The following is a 14908-nucleotide window of genomic DNA, read 5'->3' as shown; positions in this document are numbered from 1 at the left end:
AGAGGTATGATATGTCGGTAGGGGAGGGGTATTTAAATTTTAGATAGGAAAAGTTCACTGAGAAGGGGACTTTTAAGTAAAGACCTAAAGTATATGAAAGTAAACCATGTGCATCCAGCAGAAAGAACAGCATGAACAAAGGCCCTCAGGAAGAATAATGAGGCAAATGTGTCTGAAGTTAGAGTAATCAAAGGGGTCAGAAAGGCAACTGAGGTCCTTGTAAAGAATTGTAAGGACTTTGCATTTTACTCTGAGGCCACCATCTTAGGCCAACTTCCCTGAGATGGGGAAGCCACTGGAGAGATTTGAACAGAGGAGAGACATGATCTGATTTTTTGTAATGTTTGTTTATTTATTTATTTATTTATTTATTTTATTTATTTTGAGAGAGAGAGGGTGAGTAGGGAAGGAGCAGAGAGAGAGGGAGAGAGAGAGGGAGAGAGAGAATCCAAAGCCAGTTCTGCACTGTCAGCACAGAGCCCAATGAGGGGCTCAATCCCATGAACCATGAGATCATGACCTGAGCCAAAATCAAGAGTTGGATCCCTAACCGACTGAGCCACCCAGGCACCCTTATCTGATTGGTATTTTAATGAGATCACCTTGTTATGTAAAGAAGGACTGCAGGGCAAGGGAAGAAGCAGGGAGGTGGTCTGAAAGCCCTTGTAGTGGTCCAGGTCAGAGATGATGGTAACGTTAACTAGGGTGGTAGCACTGGAGATAGTGAGAAGTGGTCAACATTTAGATATATTTTGAAGGTAAAACCAACAGGTTTGCGGTAGAGTATCAGAAGCTTAGTTTTAGACATATTGAGTTTTAGAACCCTACTAGACAATTCAAGTGAAATCACTGAATAGACACTTGGATACCAATTCTGAAGTCCAAGAGAAATGGCTGTAGCTAGAGATACTAATTTGGGGGTCCTTATCATGTAAACAGTGTTTAAGGCCTTGAGCCTGGATGAGGTCATCTAGGAATGAGTAAGTATATGTAAAGAAGAGAAATGAGGATAAATCAGTAAAAAAAAGTCTAAAAAGGAGCCAAGAGTTACATAAGAAGAAAACCAACAGGTAAACTTAAGAAAGTGCATCAAAGAGGTGGGAGTGATGAACTGAGGGGACCCAACAAGATGAAGCCTGAGTAATCACCATCAGATCTTGCAATGTGGAGGTGACTGATGACTTTAATAAGACTCATTTAGTGGTGTATGAGCTAAAAGTAGTGCTTAATGTGGTTTATGAGGAAATAAGGGAAATGTTCACACATGATTCTTAGGAACTGTATGAACAAGTGGACAAAATAATCAATGAAGATAGAGGATCTGAAAAAACGCAATTAACAACTTCAGCCTAACGGACATACACAGAATACTGTATCTACCAACAAGAGGATGCAGTTTTGCAGTGCACATAAAACTTCTACCAAAAAGAAAAATGATTATATGCTGGGCCATGAAGGAAGTATCAACAAATTCCAAAGGACTGAAATTACAGCGAAGGTTCTCTGACATAATGCAACCAGGCTACAATTCGGTAGCAAAAAAAGATCATTAGAAGATCCCCATATGTCCAGAAGATACATGGAAAAATGCTAAACACCACTCATCATCAGGGAAATACAAATCAAAACCACTATGAGATACCACCTCACACCTGTCAGAATGGCTAAAATTAACAACTCAGGAAACAACAGGTGTTGGTAAGGATGTGGACAAAGGGGAACCCTCTTGCACTGCTCATGGGATTGCAAACTGGTGCAGTCACTCTGGAAAACAGTACCAATGTTCCTGAAAACATTAAAAATAGTACTACCCTATGATCCAGTAATCACACCATTGGATATTTTCACAAAGAATACAAAAACACTAATGCAAAGGGATACATGTACCCGTATGCTTACAGAAGCACTATCTACAATAGCCAAGCTATGGAAGCAGCCCAAGTGTCCAGTGATAGATGAATGGATAAGGAAGGTGTGGTTTATCTATACAATGGAATGTTATTTGACCATAAGAATAAAATAAAGTCTTGCCATTTGCAATGACACAGATGGGGGTAGTGAGTATTATGCTAAGTGAAATAAGTCAGTCAGAAAAAGACAAATACCTTATGATTTCATCATATGTGGAATTTGAGAAACAGAATAAACAAAGGACAAGGAGAGACAAACCAAGAAATAGACTCTTAACTCTAGAGAACAGACTGATTGATGGTCACCAGAGGGGAGGTGGGAAGGACGAATGGGTAAAATAGGTGATGGGGATTAAGGAGGGCACTTGTGATGGGCACCGGGTGTTGTATGGAAGCGTAGAATCACTATATTGTACACTTGGAACTAATATAACACTGCATGTTAACTATACTGAAATTAAAATGAAAAACTGAATAAAAAAGATCCCCATCCCCCATATACATGAAATTTTGAAATGCACTTCTAAGTAACACATGGGTCAAGCCCTGTTCTAAGCATTCTACAGGTATTGATTCATTTATCCTGAGAGCAACCTTATGAGGATCAGGAAGCTGAGGTACAGAGAGGTTAAGTAGTCTGCCCTAAGTCACACAGTCTATGAATGCTAGAGTGAAATTTGAACCCAAGCACTCTGGTTTCATGGCAGGTACCTTTAAACCATTGATTTGAGAGAAAAAGTGGTTTCAGCTGTTCATAGGGTTGTCAGTAGAATCGGTTCAAGCAATGAGGGTCAGGCAACCCATAGGCCTTTGTAATAGCGTAGTAGTAGTTCCCCATTCTCCCTACCCTTGACTTGGAATTCACATTCACATCAGACTGAATCCACAGCTTGTCAAATACTATATTTAACTGTCTTGTAACATTTGTCATAAGTGCTCATGATTCCTGTAGGGACTCAGCAAAGTAGTCATTCTTTTGGGGTATACTATACAAAAATGTATACTCTTTTGGAGTATACTATACAAAAATGTGCCACTTTTGCTATAATATGGTTTCATTCAAAGAACTTATTATGTTCCTCATAGTTTTGGTCAAACTTACCCATTCAAAGTGCAGAAGGTTTGTCCATTGAGAATATATATACAAAAGAAAAGGAAAAACATTTAAAATAGATACAGTTTAAGTCTTCAAGTTAAATTAAGAACTTTAATTCGAACACATATAAACCCTGTGATAATATAGCTCATTATTACTGGATTTGTGACTAGAGGATTAAGTAACATCATCGAAACACAATCACCCATTAAAAAAACAGAATATGGCTGATTATGAACTGTCATGTGCCAGTAAATGTGTAACAACCAGCTCTCCAAGAAAAACAAAAAGGCCTATTTTGTAGTGTTTGTCCATTTCTGTCGTGTAAATACTTCCATCATGGCCAATTTCAAGTTACCAATGTGACATCAACCAGCTTGCAAAATTCCTGAAAATTCAGCAAACTACCGAAGTATGAGGCAAACTAACCTTAAGAGGTTACAAAGGACTTCCATGTTAAGCGTAACAAGGTATCACACTGTATGTATGTGTTTTTTTGTTAAATTTATCTTTTAATTAGTAATTGTTTACATGTACAAAATTCAAGTTACAAAATTGTGTACAATGAGGACTCTCCACCCATCCTTTCCATGAACCACCAAGTTCTTGGAGGCAGTGCATTTTATTCATTTCTTGTATGTCTTTCCAGAAGTATTCTTTAAGAAATTTACAAACATATATATCCTTTTTTCTGTTTTAAAAGCAAAGATGGGAGTATACTATACTTTGTGTCACACCTTGCTCATTTTTTATTTAACAATATATCTTGGAAATATTTCCATTTCAATACATAAAAACAAGCCTCTTATTGTATTGGATATCCCTGCTCATATATCATTTCGCAATCCTGAATATATGCATTGAATAAATTCCTACAAATGAAACCACTTGGTCAGAGACTGCTTCAGGAGGAGGCAGCACACATAGTAGGTGGTTAAGCAGCAGAATTATTAAAGACTCTAATCCTGTTCTCAGTGATTACTGACATAATCATATAATCGAGTTAGGTTACCTGAGAACCAAGCTCTGCTTGTTGAAGTTTTCACAACTGGATTATTTGGGATGGGGGGAATCAATGCGCGCTGAAGACTTAAAAGATTACAAGAAAAATGAGGCATACCGGAAAATAAATAGAATCACATATATCCCACCCAGCTGAGCATACATTTCCTTAATTTAACCATCTATTAATCCATTAACCCATCCATCCAACTATATACTAATTATACATCTGTGATAAAGAGAAGAAATAGTCAACAGACTTGTTGTCTAATACAATGTGATAATATAAGTCAATTATAATCAACATAACCTAATAAGTGGAATGAATGAATAATACATGATCTTTATAGAAATTCTGAAAAATACTGAAAAGTAAAAAGAAAAAGAAAAAATTGAAATCAACCATAATTTTTCCAATCAGAAATAGCTAACAAACATTTTGAAGCATTATACCTCAAAATGTGTATTATTTAATTTGTGTATATACACACATATACAGAAGAGTGCAGGTCTGTGTGTATGTGCATATATGTGTGTATCCACACACACGTCTTGAATGTTACTATGCACGCTGTTTTGTGGATAAGCATTAAATCATTGTCTACAACAGTTATTCTCACTAGGGAAGCCTCTAAGGGAGGAAAACAAATTCTGCAAAAGAGGGTTTGTTCCAGTCCCAACTTCTGAGTTTGAGACTCACTCAACATAATAAAAGCTGTTCCATTGGGAAGCATGTCAGCCTTGTGGAGAGTATGGAATCCCATAAAAGACTGAAAACCTCTATTCCATTTAAAACTGCTACATAGTGTTCCAGCAGGTTCAAAGCCCATGATTTACTTAGTCACTTCCATGTTGTTAAAAGGAAGGAAATTATTTACATAGAAACAAAATTAATTTATATTAAGGCATTTATTAACTTACCTGTAAGGAGGAAAACCGTCATTTTTCTCTTCCAAAGAAGCTAAATGCTGTTTTAGGGCTTCAAGTAAACTGTAGGGTGCCTGAAGATCAAGTTTTTGTGGAAGACTTATTTTCTGATAGTTCTTAGCAAATCCATACTCTCCTACATCATAAAAAGGTTCTGAACAAAAACTAAGACACCTATATAGCAAAGGTATTAAAGGTAAATACAGATGACCTTTGAACAATGTGGGGGTTAGGTACACAGACCCTTGTGCAGTTGAAAATCCATGTATAACGTTTGACTCTCCAAAAAGTTAGCCACTGATAGCCTACTATTGATTGGAAGCCTCACCAACAATATAAACAGTTGGTTAATGCAGATTTTGTGTGTTATACATATTATATGTTCTATTCTTACAATAATACCTAACTTTCCTTAATTTTTTCAGTATTTCTAGGTGATGAAGTTCATCCATAAGTTTTTTCAAATTGCTGCAAATCTCCAAAAAATTTTCCAATCTATTTATTGAAAAAACTCCACATATAAGTGGACCTGCATAGTTCAAACCCATGTTCAATTGCTACAAGTAAATTCATTATGAAAAGCAGCATCTTGATGGCAAATAAGATTTTCAAACTATGCTTTTATGTACATTTAAAAAAAAAACGACAAAAGGACGGGTAAAACATCTCTCTCTTTTGGGGAAGACATCAGACTTGCAATCATTCATTATTTTTGGTTCCTTCATGAGTCACCAAGTCACTACATAAATTTAAGTAAAACATTAAGCCTAATGGAGAAGAGGGAGAAAGGGAGAGAAGGAAACAGAGAAAGAAAAGAAAGGGAGAATCTCACTCATATTAGCACATTCAATCATGGTTTTTGGTCTGCTGAAATGTCACCTCCTCACCGATATAAAATAGTAGCTACCAATAGTCTCTTTACCCTCACTATGTTTTACTTTTCTTCACATCACTTACCTTCACTGAAACTATAGGTTTCTTTCTCTTTTTTACATTTTATTTATTTTTGAGACCAAGAGAGACAGAGCACAAGTGGGTGAGGAGCAGAAAGAGAGAGAGAGGGAGACACAGAATCCAAAGCAGGCTCCAGGCTCTGAGCTGTCAGCACAGAGCCCGACACGGGGCTCAAACTCACAGACTGTGAGATCATGACCTGAGCCGAAGTCAGACGCTTATCCGACGGAGCCGCCCGGGCGCCCCTACGTTTCTTTCTATGTATGTTTATTGTCTGCTCTCTTGCAATAGGATATGAGGGTTTGGCACATAGTAAGTGCTTAATTAATATTTGCTAAATGAATGTGGATACATCTTTTCATTCCCAATCCCCATTAAAAATGGAAAAAGTGTGCTTCTTATATAAGATCTGTTCCCCAAAGGAGTTTTACATATCCCACCATTTCTCTCCTGATCCAATCACTCACTCTGAAGCAAGTTTACTGATAAACTACTACAATACATTAGACCCTAGGGATACAGCCAAGAATCTGCTCCCAGGCTTCATGACCTGGGAAGCTCCAGTCTACAGATCTAGGGGAGGAGAACTATCAAAGAATCACATGAATAAATGTAAAATCAAAGTTGTGAAAAGTACTATGAAAGAAGGGTACATGATATTCAGCTAGCGTTTAAGTTGCGGAATCTGATCATGTCAGGGAGGTCAGAGAAGCAAGTACTCCTGAAGAAAGCAACAGGTGAGTTGAGATCTGAAGGATCTCCAGAAGATAAGTAGGGTAGTAGGAGAAGAATGAGAATCGCAGGTAGAACATGTGCAAAGACCCTGGGAAAGTCATATGGCACAGACCGAGAATAACCATGCACCATGTTGCTAGAGCAGAGAGCAAAGGGAAATGTGGGGGAGATGAACCTGGAGAGTAGGTAAGGATTCAACAATGGTGACCACTGGAGGACTTTTTTTTTTTTAATTTCTTTTGTTTTTTAATTTGAGTATAGTTGACGCAGAATGTTACATTAGTTTCAGACATACAGCATAGTGATTCACAAGTGCACATGTTCTGCTATGCTCACAGTTGTAGCTAGTATCTACCACCATGAAATGCTAGCACAATACAACTGACTATATTCCTGTGTTGTAGATTTTATTCTTGTCACTTATTCACTTCATAATTGGAAGCCTGTTACTCCCACTCTCCTTCACCCATTTTGCCCCTACTCCTACCACCCTCTCCTCTGGCCATAATCAGTTTGTTCTGTGTATTTACAGGTCTTTTCTGCTCTTTGTTTATTTACATGCTGCCTGATTCCAAAATATATTACAAAGATATAATTAAAACAGTGTGGTATTAAGTTCAGACACATGGAAGAATGGGACAGAATAGAATCCTTGAAAAAAAAAATATATATATATTCTGCAAGCTCATACATGCAGACAAAAAATTAGTGGTCCCCAGACGTGGCACTGGAGTGAGGGTCAGAGAAATGGGAAATTTTTAACATTTAAATAAATTAAGAAAAAAGAAAGAAATTACTCAATTTACCTAACTATATACCAATGTTTGTTCTGTTTCTTCTTATTATTCTCTTAATGTTTATTTTATTTTTTTTTCAATATATGAAGTCTATGGTCAAATTGGTTTCCATACAACACCCAGTACTCATCCCGAAAGGTGCCCTCCTCAATACCCATCACCCACCCTCCCCTCCCTCCCACCCCCCATCAACCCTCAGTTTGTTCTCAGTTTTTAACAGTCCCTTATGCGTTGGCTCTCTCCCACTCTAACCTCTTTTTTTTTTTCCTTCCCCTCCCCCATGGGTTTCTGTTAAGTTTCTCAGGATCCACATAAGAGTGAAAACATATGGTATCTGTCTTTCTCTGTATAGCTTATTTCACTTAGCATCACACTCTCCAGTTCCATCCACGTTGCTACAAAGGGCCATATTTCATTCTTTCTCATTGCCATGTAGTACTCCATTGTGTATATAAACCACAATTTCTTTTTTTTTTTTTAATTTTGAAATTAATTTTTTTTGAAATGTAAAGATTTTATTTTTTTATTTTTTTTTATCTTTTCCTATTTTATTATTTTTTTTTATTTTTTAATATATGAAATTTACTGTCAAATTGGTTTCCATACAACACCCAGTGCTCATCCCAAAAGGTGCCCTCCTCAATACCCATCACCCACCCTGCCCTCCCTCCCACCCCCCATCAACCCTCAGTTTGTTCTCAGTTTTTAACAGTCTCTTATGCTTTGGCTCTCTCCCACTCTAACCTCTTTTTTTTTTTTTTTTTTTTTTCCCTTCCCCTTCCCCATGGGTTTCTGTTACGTTTCTCAGGATCCACATAAGAGTGAAACCATATGGTATCTGTCTTTCTCTGTATGGCTTATTTCACTTAGCATCACACTCTCCAGTTCCATCCACGTTGCTACAAAAGGCCATATTTCATTTTTTCTCATTGCCACGTAGTATTCCATTGTGTATATAAACCACAATTTCTTTATCCATTCATCAGTTGATGGACATTTAGGCTCTTTCCATAATTTGGCTATTGTTGAGAGTGCTGCTATAAACATTGGGGTACAAATGCCCCTATGCATCAGTACTCCTGTATCCCTTGGATAAATTCCTAGCAGTGCTATTGCTGGGTCATAGGGTAGGTCTATTTTTAATTTTCTGAGGAACCTCCACACTGCTTTCCAGAGCGGCTGCACCAATTTGCATTCCCACCAACAGTGCAAGAGGGTTCCCGTTTCTCCACATCCTCTCCAGCATCTATAGTCTCCTGATTTGTTCATTTTGGCCACTCTGACTGGCGTGAGGTGATATCTGAGTGTGGTTCTGATTTGTATTTCCCTGATGAGGAGCGACGTTGAGCATCTTTTCATGTGCCTGTTGGCCATCCAGATGTCTTCTTTAGAGAAGTGTCTATTCATCTTTTCTGCCCATTTCTTCACTGGGTTATTTGTTTTTCGGGTGTGGAGTTTGGTGAGCTCTTTATAGAGTTTGGATACTAGCCCTTTGTCCGATATGTCATTTGCAAATATCTTTTCCCATTCCGTTGGTTGCCTTTTAGTTTTGTTGGTTGTTTCCTTTGCTGTGCAGAAGCTTTTTATCTTCATAAGGTCCCAGTAATTCATTTTTGCTTTTAATTCCCTTGCCTTTGGGGATGTGTTGAGTAAGAGATTGCTACGGCTGAGGTCAGAGAGGTCTTTTCCTGCTTTCTCCTCTAGGGTTTTGATGGTTTCCTGTCTCACATTCAGGTCCTTTATCCATTTTGAGTTTATTTTTGTGAATGGTGTCAGAAAGTGGTCTAGTTTCAACCTTCTGCATGTTGCTGTCCAGTTCTCCCAGCACCATTTGTTAAAGAGACTGTCTTTTTTCCATTGGATGTTCTTTCCTGCTTTGTCAAAGATTAGTCGGCCATACGTTTGTGGGTTTCTATTCTATTCCATTGGTCTATGTGTCTGTTTTTGTGCCAATACCATGTTGTCTTGATGATTACAGCTTTGTAGTAGAGGCTAAAGTCTGGGATTGTGATGCCTCCTGCTTTGGTCTTCTTCTCCAAAATTACTTTGGCTATTCGGGGCCTTTTGTGTTTCCATATGAATTTTAGAATTGCTTGTTCTAGCTTCGAGAAGAATGCTGGTGCAATTTTGATTGGGATTGCATTGAATGTGTAGATAGCTTTGGGTAGTATTGACATTTTGACAATATTTATTATTCCAATCCATGAGCAGGGAATGTCTTTCCATTTCTTTATATCTTCTTCAATTACCTTCATAAGCTTTCTATAGTTTTCAGCATACAGATCTTTTACATCTTCGGTTAGGTTTATTCCTAGGTATTGTATGCTTCTTGGTGCAATTGTGAATGGGATCAGTTTCTTTATTTGTCTTTCTGTTGCTTCATTGTTAGTGTATAAGAATGCAACTGATTTCTGTACATTGATTTTGTATCCTGCAACTTTGCTGAATTTATGTATCCGTTCTAGCAGACTTTTGGTGGAATCTATCGGATTTTCCATGTATAATATCATGTCATCTGCAAAAAGCAAAAGCTTGACTTCATCTTTGCCAATTTGGATGCCTTTGATTTCCTTTGGTTGTCTCATTGCTGATGCTAGAACTTCTAACACTATGTTAAACAACAGCGGTGAGAGTGGACATCCCTGTCGTGTTCCTGGTCTCAGGGAAAAAGCTCTCAGTTGTTCCCCATTGAGGATGATGTTAGCTGTGGGCTTTTCATAAATGGCTTTTATGATCTTGAAGTATGTTCCTTCTATCCCGACTTTCTCAAGGGTTTTTATTAAGAAAGGGTGCTGAATTTTGTCAAAGGCCTTTTCTGCATCGATTGACAGGATCATATGGTTCTTCTCTTTTCTTTTATTAATGTGATGTATCACGTTGATTGATTTGCGAATGTTGAACCAGCCCTGCATCCCAGGAATGAATCCCACTTGATCATGGTGAATAATTCTTTTTATATGCTGTTGAATTCGATTTGCTAGTATCTTATTGAGAATTTTTGCATCCATATTCATCAGGGATATTGGCCTGTGGTTCTCTTTTTTTACTGGGTCTCTGTCTGGTTTAGGAATCAGAGTAATACTGGCTTCATAGAATGAGTCTGGAAGTTTTCCTTCCCTTTCTATTTCTTGGAATAGCTTGAGAAGGATAGGTATTATCTCTGCTTTAAACGTCTGGTAGAACTCCCCTGGGAAGCCATCTGGTCCTGGACGCTTATTTGTTGGGAGATCTTTGATGACTGATTCAATTTCTTCCTTGGTTATGGGTCTGTTCAAGCTTTCTATTTCCTCCTGATTGAGTTTTGTAAGTGTGTGGGTGTTTAGGAATTTGTCCATTTCTTCCAGGTTGTCCAGTTTGTTGGCATATAATTTTTCATAGTATTCCCGGATAATTGCTTGTATTTCTGAGGGATTGGTTGTAATAATTCCATTTTAATTCATGATTTTATCTGTTTGGGTCATCTCCCTTTTGTTTTTGAGAAGCCTGGCTAGAGGTTTATCAATTTTGTTTATTTTTTCAAAAAACCAACTCTTGGTTTCATTGATCTGCTCTACAATTTTTTTAGATTCTATATTGTTTATTTCTGCTCTGATCCTTATTATTTCTCTTCTGCTGCTGGATTTAGGCTGTCTTTGCTGTTCTGCTTCTATTTCATTTAGGTGTGCTGTTAGATTTTGTATTTGGGATTTTTCTTGTTTCTTGAGACAGGCCTGGACTGCAATGTATTTTCCTCTCAGGACTGCCTTCGCTGCGTCCCAAAGCGTTTGGGTTGTTGTATTTTCATTTTCGTTTGTTTCCATATATTTTTTAATTTCTTCTCTAATTGCCTGGTTGACCCACTCATTCGTTAGTAGGGTGTTCTTTAACTTCCATGCTTTTGGAGGTTTTCCAGACTTTTTTCTGTGGCTGATTTCAAGCTTCATAGCATTGTGGTCTGAAAGTATGCATGGTATGATCTCAATTCTTGTATACTTATGAAGGGCTGTTTTGTGACCCAGTATGTGATCTGTCTTGGAGAATGTTCCGTGTGCACTCGAGAAGAAAGTATATTCTGTTGCTTTGGGATGCAGAGTTCTAAATATATCTGACTGTTGCTTTGGGATGCAGAGTTCTAAATATATCTGTCAAGTCCACCTGATCCAATGTATCATTCAGGGCCCTTGTTTCTTTATTGACCATGTGTCTAGATGATCTATCCGTTTCTGTAAGTGGAGTGTTAAAGTCCCCTGCAATTACCACATTCTTATCCATAAGGTTGCTTATGTTTGTGAGTAGTTGTTTTATATATTTGGGGGCTCCTGTATTCGGCGCATAGACATTTATAATTGTTAGCTCTTCCTGATGGATAGACCCTGTGATTATTATATAATGCCCATCTTCATCTCTTGTTACAGCCTTTAATTTAAAGTCTAGTTTGTCTGATATAAGTATGGCTACTCCACTGGAGGACTTTTAAGCAAGGGGTGAAGTGATCACGTTTGTATTTTGCAAGTTACCAGATCAGCATTCTGGTTGCATTGTGCCAAACAAACAGCATGGGGCAGAGTCTATGGTGGCAGAGGGGTTGGAAGTGAGTGATGATGGAAGTTTAAGCTAGGATGATGGATGATGGTGTGGTGGCAGAGGTGGGTGTAGATGGCACTGAAATGGCAGTTGGAGGAGGGTTTAATGAAGGAAATGTTTGCACAGATGTAGGCAGGGGAAGGAACAATTCTGCAAAAAAAGGGGAGTGCTATCATTGATTATAATGGTACAACAGATATAAAGAAGGGCAACAAACACATGGGCCTGAAAATAGAGGAGCTGACCGAATGAGGCCGCCAAGCAGAAATCTGCTCAGAGGGATTCTCCCATTGGGCCAAAGGTTGGGACCAGGTCTTCTCCTGAGTACAGAAGAATAAGAGAATCTGTCCCTTGATGGAGCCTACAGGCACTTCAGCAGTGGGAAAACCAGGAAGTCTGGGGCTTAGGGTGAACCTCAAAGGTTCGAATATACGAGATGGGCAAGAAGGGACAATGGGACACCCAAAAATGAACAGAGCGCTGCCAGTTTCATTACGGCAAACACACAGTGGCCAATGAGACAGTGTTTCTGGTTCATTCAGTCAGTCATCCACTGAATATATAACAAAATAACTAACAAAGAATACATAAAATAACAAAATAACAACAGTTATCACTACATTTGAACAATATTTTTTTGGAAGGACTCGTTTTCATCTGAGTTGTTTTCAGACAATTCACTGTGAGCTGTAAATCTGTGGAAATGCCGCGGCCCAAGGTTACAGATATAAGTAGCAGAACATTGCTCAGAACTACTGAAAACTTAACAGGCACCAAGGTGCTTTACAGTGAAAGGGCAGGTATGAATCTGTAAGACGTCTTTTGTGAGGCACGCAGTTACCCCCCACCCCCCAACGGCACAGAAACACTGTGGCGAAGGCAGGAGGAGAGAGCATCCAGGTACACGTGAGAGTGGAACCAGCCGGTCGGTCTTCGAGTTTGTGTCCCTGGAGCTCTGATGAGGGATGTGGCCCAGAGATGTATGTTTGAACGAGGCTGGTGTGAACTAAAAACGCAGACAGCGCAGACCTCGCACGTAAGTTTCCGGGAGTCACCCCGAGCAGCAACGGCGCAGAATGGGTGAAAGATGAGGGCCACACACAGACACAGCAGCCGGCCGCTCACAGGAGGAGGCTCTGTGAGCCCCAGACGATGTCAAAATCAAGACAGAAAGGATTCGCTGAGCAAACGAGCGAGATCTCCTTTTCAGAAGACACAAGGGTTTCAGTGAGCCTGCACCTAATAGGTTGGCATCCGTTCACATGAAGTAAAGACTGATGGAGGCACGAGGAGAAGCTGGCCAACCTACAGTCACAAAGGAAGACCTGAGGACCTCCGAGAGATCCAGTGGCACACTGGCTAAAAACGCCCCTTGAAACCGTGCGTTGTTTGGAGTAGACCTGTCCCAAGGAGACCGACTGCGGTGGGGCCGAGGTGAGACTGACTTAATGCTCACCTCCCTAGCCTCCCTCCCCTCCCTCCCCTCCCAAGGAGCGCTGCATTTCACTCCACTCCAGGGTTTCCAGGACACCCAAGACAGCACGACGTCATTGGGAGCAGCTCTGCCAACTCAGGGCCATGACAAATGACTTTCTGTACTGGCTGAGGGCCAGGGGCCAGGGTACTGATAACGAAGCTCTCCCAGAAAAAGGAGCTGATTTAAGGAGGAAGGAATGAAGATCTGCAAAAAAGTTTACTAACAAAGACCTTCACCTGCCTTCTGCAGCCACTCCCATAGCCATGTACTTTGTTTTTGATTTGGGGGTCCTGAGAACCAGAAGTGAGGTAAGGAGGAGAGACTGGTCAGTCCAATGGGAAATGTGGACCTCTATCCTAGGGCTCCTTCTGTCTGATATTCCCCTTGGAGCTCTGACCACAGGTGGTGAGCAGTGAAGGAGTCCAAGGCCAAGAGGCCAAGTCCAGGCCAGTTAATACTTCTCTGTGCCCTCATGATGGCCAAGCTGCAGCTCTCAGCAAAGATCCCTTCTCACCTCCACCACCTCCCTGAAGGAACTGAGGTTAACGTAGACAAAAATCAGAGGACTGCATTTTGGGAGATATCTAGTCATGCTTCTGTAGTCTTCTCCAGGAACTCAGGAGTTGGCACTGTGTCTCACTCATTATGGCTCCTTCTTCCTTACAGGGGTCAAGCATGTGTTTTTGAGTGAATGTTGATTGATATCCACCAGTGATGGTGACTTTGGGCAATGATATCCCATCTTCTCCCCTACTCACCCAGACATTGTCACTTTTTATCTGTTCTGGCTATCTGACTTCTCATTCAGGAAGCTGTGAGTTATTTCATCCCACAGTGGGGTTCAATGTCTGTGCACCAATCCCCTTTGTACTTATCTGTACAGGAAGGAGTGCTTATGCTGTGTATACATTAGAAGACGCTTTTCTTTCCTTTAAAGGTTTATGAGAAGACAGAAGACAGAAACTCCCTCCTCTGCCACCAAACCTAACATTTATTTGTATCTGCAACCATCCTGTCCTCGCCTCTTCCATCCTCTTACTGGAGGCCACAGGTTTGTCCACAGTGTTCTGGATCCAGTGTCCTCTCATCCCCTTGAGGACTTCAATCTACTACCCCTCTCGCCCCCTACATCTTCACCCTCTCTCTCTTCATATGCCTACTACCTGTGCCGGGCACTGTCTGAGTACTTCACCTTCCTTTAGTCTCCACCAAGGCAGGTCTACCACAGCAAGGTCAGGGACCCGGTTGGGAAAAAGTAACAGCCCTGACTTATGGGATAGGGAGAGCTGGGCGGATGGCCATGAAAGTAGTTAAAGGCCTAGAGGCCAGGAATGGGGTGGGGGAAGATCGCGATGGGGCATGTAACTTGTGGAGGGGAGGTCTTTGTGTCAGAAATGGCCTCCACCTGCCTTCCAGGCAAAATAGTAAATAAAAAACACAATCACCT

The 14908-nt window shown here is 40.0% G+C and overlaps 1 protein-coding gene across 3 annotated transcripts in view; it reads right to left on the bottom strand.

The window, feature by feature from the left end:
• The window catches only part of LOC131502619 (phosphatidylinositol-binding clathrin assembly protein-like), a 47985-nt gene that overhangs the window by 23983 nt on the left and 9094 nt on the right, over positions 1 to 14908 (bottom strand). For all 3 annotated transcript variants that reach the window (XR_009257095.1, XM_058713483.1, XM_058713485.1), the window contains exons 9-10: positions 4930 to 5009; positions 4019 to 4095 (exon numbers count right to left, since the gene is read on the bottom strand). Coding sequence is in view for 2 of the 3 variants with exons in the window: in XM_058713483.1 (XP_058569466.1) it covers positions 4019 to 4095; positions 4930 to 5009 (157 nt within the window). In the remaining variant the exon portion in view is untranslated. The remainder of the gene's footprint in view (positions 1 to 4018; positions 4096 to 4929; positions 5010 to 14908) is intronic.

Source organism: Neofelis nebulosa, chromosome X (assembly GCF_028018385.1).
Source record: "Neofelis nebulosa isolate mNeoNeb1 chromosome X, mNeoNeb1.pri, whole genome shotgun sequence".
NCBI lineage: Eukaryota > Metazoa > Chordata > Mammalia > Carnivora > Felidae > Neofelis > Neofelis nebulosa.
The sequence above is the reverse complement of the archived record's forward strand: the minus strand, read 5'-3'. Positions and strand labels throughout refer to the sequence as shown.